Source organism: Palaemon carinicauda, chromosome 1, assembly GCF_036898095.1.
Source record: "Palaemon carinicauda isolate YSFRI2023 chromosome 1, ASM3689809v2, whole genome shotgun sequence".
Lineage (NCBI taxonomy): Eukaryota > Metazoa > Arthropoda > Malacostraca > Decapoda > Palaemonidae > Palaemon > Palaemon carinicauda.
Window position 1 is genome coordinate 287,614,063 of NC_090725.1, and position 7,500 is coordinate 287,621,562.

The 7,500-nt window shown below is 31.8% G+C and overlaps 1 protein-coding gene across 1 annotated transcript in view; it reads left to right on the plus strand.

Moving 5' to 3' along the window:
• Positions 1 to 120: 120 nt before the first annotated feature.
• Positions 121 to 7,500, plus strand: part of LOC137657528 (uridine diphosphate glucose pyrophosphatase NUDT22-like) — a 7,754-nt gene continuing 374 nt past the window's right edge. The window contains exons 1-5 of the mRNA XM_068391868.1: positions 121 to 771; positions 1,519 to 1,712; positions 2,194 to 2,327; positions 3,606 to 3,742; positions 7,499 to 7,500. The exon at positions 7,499 to 7,500 is cut by the window's right edge and continues 374 nt beyond it. Coding sequence (XP_068247969.1) covers positions 396 to 771; positions 1,519 to 1,712; positions 2,194 to 2,327; positions 3,606 to 3,742; positions 7,499 to 7,500 — 843 coding nt within the window. The 5' untranslated portion in view covers positions 121 to 395. The remainder of the gene's footprint in view (positions 772 to 1,518; positions 1,713 to 2,193; positions 2,328 to 3,605; positions 3,743 to 7,498) is intronic.

Genomic DNA, 7,500 nt, shown 5'->3' on the forward strand with positions numbered 1-7,500 from the left:
ACAAGGTAAAATGCATTTCTCCACCTTACAGAAATCGTGCTACTGCAAGAAACTTTATGATTTTCCTCGTCAATGGATAATTTTTGAATGAAGGAAAAAAGTATACTTGTAATTCCTATCTTCAAATGTTGGCTGACTGATAATTTTACAAAGGCATTTTGTAAAAATATAACCAGGTTCGTAAAGCCATTATTGAGATTTTGATTCACCCGCCAATCCAACCCACTTAGTTTCGTGGCAAACTGACAAATATAGACGAGAACATTGTGTTTACATTTCTAGGAGCTATTTTTGTCTTTATTAGACGGTAAATCTATGTGTGATTACTTATTCTGAATGTGTTTACTCATGGTGACACGGTGATATAAGATACGAAATCTTACACGTTTACGAATATGGATATAATGAAATACAGTGAAAAAAGATTAGAAAATATAATTCTCTTCAGACCGATAAGTGGTGCCCTCTCTCGACCACAACTGAAAACAAACTTCAACAAAGAAACGTTTGCAAGGAGAACTACTCTAGATATTGATGAGCAAATTAATAACGTTTGGAAGGAGAAAACGTCGAAGAATTCACGTTTGTACAATGCATCAAAATTCAGACTGAGTCGATGGTATCTAGCCGAAGAATGTTGGGTCTTGGATGTTGGTCTTACGGATTATAAAGATCTTTGTGGCACCAATCTTGCTTCGAATCGCCAAATAATTCAAGAGAAAGGATTGGAGGATTTTGGCGACTCCCAATCGTATATGTCCATGGCTATTGGTAATTGTAGCACGAATATCTTTTTCTTGAAGTATATAGCGAACAATTGTTTTCCATATTTTGTGTTTATCAAAGTTTATAGTGAACAATTAAGGTTTTCTAAAAAAAAAAATATATTCATTGAAACATATAATGAACAATTACGTTTTTTTTTTTCATGCTTTGTGCCTATTTGAATAATTACGTAATTACGATGAAATCTAATTGTAAACCATTGTTCCCCCCCAAATATATATATATATATATATATATATATATATATATATATATATATATATATATATATATATATATATATATATATATACCCTTTTCTAGTTTACGCTTATGTGCCTGGTGAAATTCACAAAAAAGTTTGTTTTCCATAATTTGTGTTTATTTATCAAAGTTTATAGTGAACAATTAAGGTTTTCTAAAAAAAAAATTCATTGCAACATATAATGAACAATTACGTTTTTTTCATGCTTTGTGCCTATTTGAATAATTACGTAATTACGATGAAATCTAATCGTAAACCATTGTTCCCCCCCCCCAAAAAAAAAAAAAAAAAAAAAAAATATATATATATATATATATATATATATATATATATATATATATATATATATATATATATATATATATATATACCTTTTTCTAGTTTACGCTAATGTTCCTGGTGAAATTCACAAAAAAAGTTAAAACGCATTTCTTTGAAACCAGTTTTTATCTTTTTTTTTCCTCTCCCTCCAACCTGAAACCTGGTAGGCGTTGGCATTCTTCTTATGACGAGCGATGACTGCTTGACTGTTATCCGGCGGGCATCGTGGACTGGCGAATACCCGGGCATGTTGGACAGGCCGGGAGGGCATCCAGAACCAGACCAGGTCCTGACACCCGAAGGAAAACCTAAACCCGAAATAGAAGGTCACCTTGGGGTGAACGACGCCGTCATGGACGAGGTGCGTTTTACGAAATACGTCTCGAATTTTGCATGTGGAATTTGTGATAGAGACTTTCTACACAGAGAACGCATTAGATAAAATAACTGTAATTGATTTTAGGGAAATGAATTTGGATATCAAATAGGCCTAGGTCTATGTATGATAAAATAGGCTAATCTCTCAATACCATTTATCTGTACGACTTCTAAAGGTTTAATGATAAGGTCTTTTCTTCATCAATTAAATTATTTCTTATCGGCACCATTTACGAATACTTTGCCGCGCGCGACACACACACACACACACATACAGTATATATATATATATATATATATATATATATATATATATATATATATATATATATATATATATCAGTATTTTGCTGTTATAAGAAAACTAATCAGTCATGTTAGGAAACCTCATACTTTTTCTCATTAATAAATTAATTGTAGCATGTCGAAGACTGAATTATTCAACACTTGCTTCTTATTTCCAGATCTGGAACTCTGCAGCACAGGAGGTGGAAGATGAACTTGGAATAAGTAAAGAGAAACTGCAAGACATGAAGTTTCTAGGTCTTACGTCAAACGTCAGTAATGGCGGCAGACCATCTTTAGAATTCTTTGCTAAGTGAGACATTATTTTTCCCCTGTATTATTGGGCCGAATAACTTTTGTATTCTAATTCAAATTCTTACAGCATCACTTTGAATCGCATTAGTAAAACCTAATTAGGTAACTACATTTCATTTTTAACTTTTAATCTAATGTGGAACTCGAGGCTAAAGTTTAAACGCTATTGAGGAATTCAGAGTGCATATTCTATAAATGCATAACACACGCACATACACACACATACAAGAGTGTCTAAGGCACATAAGATGAAAAGAAACATTCTATAGGAATGGAATTTGGTACAAAAAAGGTGTATTAGGAAATAACTGATAAATATATACAGAAGATATTTCATTGACTGGTAACAGTGAAGAGAAGCTGCAGAAATTGAAAGAAGACTTACAGAGTGTATACAAGGTTATGAGAACATGTTGAACCCCAGAGGATGAAATGGTGAATGTTAACTTTAACGAATAGATAATCATTTGGCGAGTATCTTTAATGCATTTGGGGCACCTAACAGATGGTGGTCGATTGAAAGATAAGTTATGGAAGAGAAGAGAGAAAGGTATCAAATATTGACAAGGTAAAATAAGGTGGTCTCTCTTGAGAAGAATAGGCCTATTATTAGCATATATTAAAAAGGGGGTTAATATTTGTGAAAGTTAGCGTAGGCAACGAGATTGATGAGAGACTACTGGTGGTATAGTCCAGAGGGGAATATGCGTGTAAGTTCACATGGGAACATTTCTGCCAATGATAATCAAATATATGGCTGTGACTTTCCGTTTTCCTCTAGATATTTCGATAGAATTTTATTTGCTTATAATATCAAGAGAACTTCTCTTTTATGTTAATTGCCATTCGCATTTGTTCAATAAGCTTATTTCCTATTAGTCATAATTAATCGAAATTCATTATTCTGCCCGGCCTTAATCACGTTTTTAATCTTAAAAAAAAATTAAAAAAAAAGTCATCTGTCTGTGACTTACACGAGATTATTGCAGAGTTAAAAATAACACTTATAGGAAAGTTTTTGACAGCCTTTATATACCATAGTAATTAATTATGAAATATTAAAATAAAAAATTATGTAAGAGATGAAAATATAATCTCGCTCTCTTTCGTCGGATAGTCCTATAACAGTGCACGTGTCTGCATAAACTACAAAATAAAAATAAATAAGTTAAACTACTGTAATTAACTCACCTCTCACCCCAAATCCACTTATTTATTTTCTTTAGATTAATTCAACTTCCACCTTCTCTTTAAGCCCGTCACTATTTCTCCTTAGGCTGAGTATGAAGGCAGACGAGGTTCAAGACGTTTATAGCCTCGGAAGACAAAGAGAAGCCGACGAGACAACATCCCTGCATTTCGTTACATCAACCACTTCGAAGTTGTTACCAGAACTAATTCTGCAACAGAAAGGTACGATTTCATTTGTTATATTTCCTTCTCTAATATCTTACAGTAGTAATGTATCCTTATTAGAACTATTTTTCTACTATAAGTTTTTATATTTATATATGAAAGATCTAATTTAATGTTGTTACTGCTCTTAAAATATTTTATTTTGACTGTTCATTACTTCTTTTCTATAGTTTATATATTTTCTTGCTTTCTTTCCTCACTGGGCTAGTTTTCCCTGTTGGAGCCCCTGGGCTTATATCATCTTGAGTTTCTAACTAGGGCTGTAACTTAGCTTATAATAGTAATAATAATAACAATAATAATAATTTCCTGAGGATTGGTCTAGATTCTTGTATAAATTGATAATCATATGAAATTAATACCAGTCATATACCTATATAAAATAAAAGAAACTATGAAAGGTGGCAAACGTTAAATAGTCCTACACCAAAGCATCTATGAGGCTAACAACATGCATGCCATTGAAAATGGCCCTCATATAGTTGTCAGTGACAACAGGACAAGGAAAAAATGACAGCAACAATGAGGACTATTTCATAGTCCATAATCTAAAAGATAAGCCTACTTGTTATGCTTTCTTTACACAAACACACACACACACACACACACACACACACACACACACACACACACACACACATATATATATATATATATATATATATATATATATATATATATATATATATATGTATGTATGTATATACTGCATATATAATGAAAGCTTGCAAAGACAAGGAATAAATGATTCTTATGTTAGAAAACTTGAAGCCATCTATACGGGAAGTACACCAATCTTAAAACTACATATAATGAGAAAAAAAACTCAATTGAGAAGGAGTTAGGCGGGGAGACCCCATTTCTCCTAGATTATTCTCAGCGTACCTAGGAGTTTTTAAGAATTTAGATTGGTAAACTGTAGGAATTATTATTAATGGAGAATACCTTCACAACTTAAGATTTGCAGATAACATAGTTGTGTTTATTGAATCATGGGAGGACGGGCAAAAGACGATAAGAATTTGGATATAGAAAGTAGAAAGGTAGGACAGAAAATTAATGAGTAATACTAAGATAATGTTCAATGAAAATGCAGAGACAAGAAATAAGAGTTATGGACGAATCTCTGGAGATGTTTTATGAATAAACATACAGTACCTAGGACAGACAGTAAGTAATTCCCCGGGACATGAGACCGAAATTAAAAGAACGATAAGCATGGGATGAAGAGCTTTCGGAAAATAAAATATTTTTAAACATAAGACTTACCTGGTAGTTATATATAAAGCTTACGTCTCTGACGTCAGCTATATATATATAACTACCAGGTAAGTATGTTCCAAAATCTATTTTATAATGAAAATAACATTATGAAAAGTATACCGCCACTTTCCCTAAATAGAAAAATATTTAATCAGATGGTCTGTTACGCTCAGCTATTACACAACGTAGATTATGTAAAATCTACTTTAATGTCTTATTCCCTTCATGAATGATTAAGCAAAGAAAAAAGCAAAACAGTAACAGTGAAAGAATATAATAGCTAGCAAACATTAACAATAACTATATTTATGATTAAATATAAGTATTTACAATATTTTCCAAGATTCACAAAATACTCACGCCCGCCCCACCAATTTAATAATAATTTACGAAAAAAAAAAAACCTTTGGTGATGTAAGCCTTTGCTTTAAATAAGTTTGTATGAAGTGAGAGACAGAAGACGAAGAAACTCAGGGTTTTCCAGAACGTTGTTTCAGTTATAAAAGCTGATAAAATAGGAACACAGATTCTGATGATATTCGATCTTCCAAGGTTTCCTTGAAATAAACTATATCAGCACTATTTAAATAATAGAAGAAATTTAGCAATATAAACTTGGAGGAAAACAAAATATGTCTCTCCTCTCGAACTCGTCGTTGTCCTTTTTATATCGGACCTGTTTTCTCTGATATAAGTTATGATAAATATCCAGATGATCTTGTTCTAGAAGTCACTGACATCTTTGACTTACAAATTGCTGCAATGGTTTTTTTATCTTTACATTACCATGTAATGAACAAAAATAACTTTCATCATAAAATCTAATCTGCATATAACATGTTCCTACCAGTATTAATTTATGCATCGGAAACTAAAGCCTTAGAATATAAGATATTACAACTCAAAAATCTATGGATAGAATAATGTCAGGAATAATATTAGGAGACAGAAAAAGAGCTACATGGATACAAGAGAAAACTAAAGTAGAGGATATTCTTACAAGATGCAAGAAAAAGAAATGGACATGCTCAGGACATTAAATGAGAATGACAAATAATAGATGGACATTAAGAGTAAAAGAATGGGTCTCTAGAAATTGCAAAAGAAGCAGGGGAAGGTAGAGAACACCATGATGGATTGACGAACTAAGAAAATTTTCGGGTATAAACTGGCATAGAAAGACAGGAGTGGAATGTCATCTCTGAGGCCTTTGTCTTGCAGTGGACTAGTTATATCCAACGCTGATGATAATGATAAATAAAGGAATTACACGGGAACAAAATTATACAAAACCATATTTATAACAACAGAGTTGTGTTGTCCGGAGTTCATCCTTAAAGAAGCCTTGTCTACACAGACATCCTCTGTGTATTTGCTTCTTCTTCCAAAACCGTAACCAGGAAAGCAATACGTTAAACAAACAAATATATCATTCCTCAGTCAAGACCAAAGAAAGCAACGATGTATATATGATGTAAGAGCAATAATTGGATTGTATTTATGAATTTGATCCATATGGCTTGCCCTGATTGGATTAGATTTAAGAATTTTAACCATTTGGCTTGCCCTGATTAGATTAGATTCAAGAATTTGAACCACATGACTTACAATGATTGGATTAATTTGTGAATTTGAATTATATGGCTTGCACTCATTAGATTAGATTTATGAATTTGAACTCTATGCCTTGCGCTAATGATTCAAGAATTTTACCCATATGGCCAGAATTGCCTTTCAGCTCCGAAATTAACTTAAGGAAAACCTTGTAATCACAACGTAAGGCTAAAGCTAGAAAGAGGTTCGACAATGAAATGAAGAGAAAGTAGAAGGTTAAAAAGTGAGACCTACTGGAGGCCTTAATAAATGTATACAGCGCACTGTTCAAGGTGTTGTTGGCAAATTAGTGATTGTCTTTTCGAGCGAGCGATATTTTTAATGGAAACTAATCGAAAAAAAATGTACCAGTTAATAGTGATTGAAGGATTATATATCATGGGTAGTTTACGATTGGTAAACATGTCAATAACCATAATAAAAAATCACAATTTATATTTTCTAGATGCTCTCTCTCTCTCTCTCTCTCTCTCTCTCTCTCTCTCTCTCTCTATATATATATATATATATATATATAAATGATAAAATTTACACATTTAGACCAGGGTTTGATTCACAGCCGGTCAGAGGCTATTGTCTTTGAGTGATTTCGCCTTGGGACTTCGATCTCGAGGTCCATAAGAGATTCCAAACATTAATGCATTAAAATATATGGCTTATTTGAATACATACATACACACACACACACATATATATATATATATATATATATATATATATATATATATATATATATATATATATACACACACACACATATATATATATATATATATATATATATATATATATATATATATATATATATATATATATATATATATATATATATATATATATATATATCAAACGCAATTTTTATTCTTATCATTTCAGAC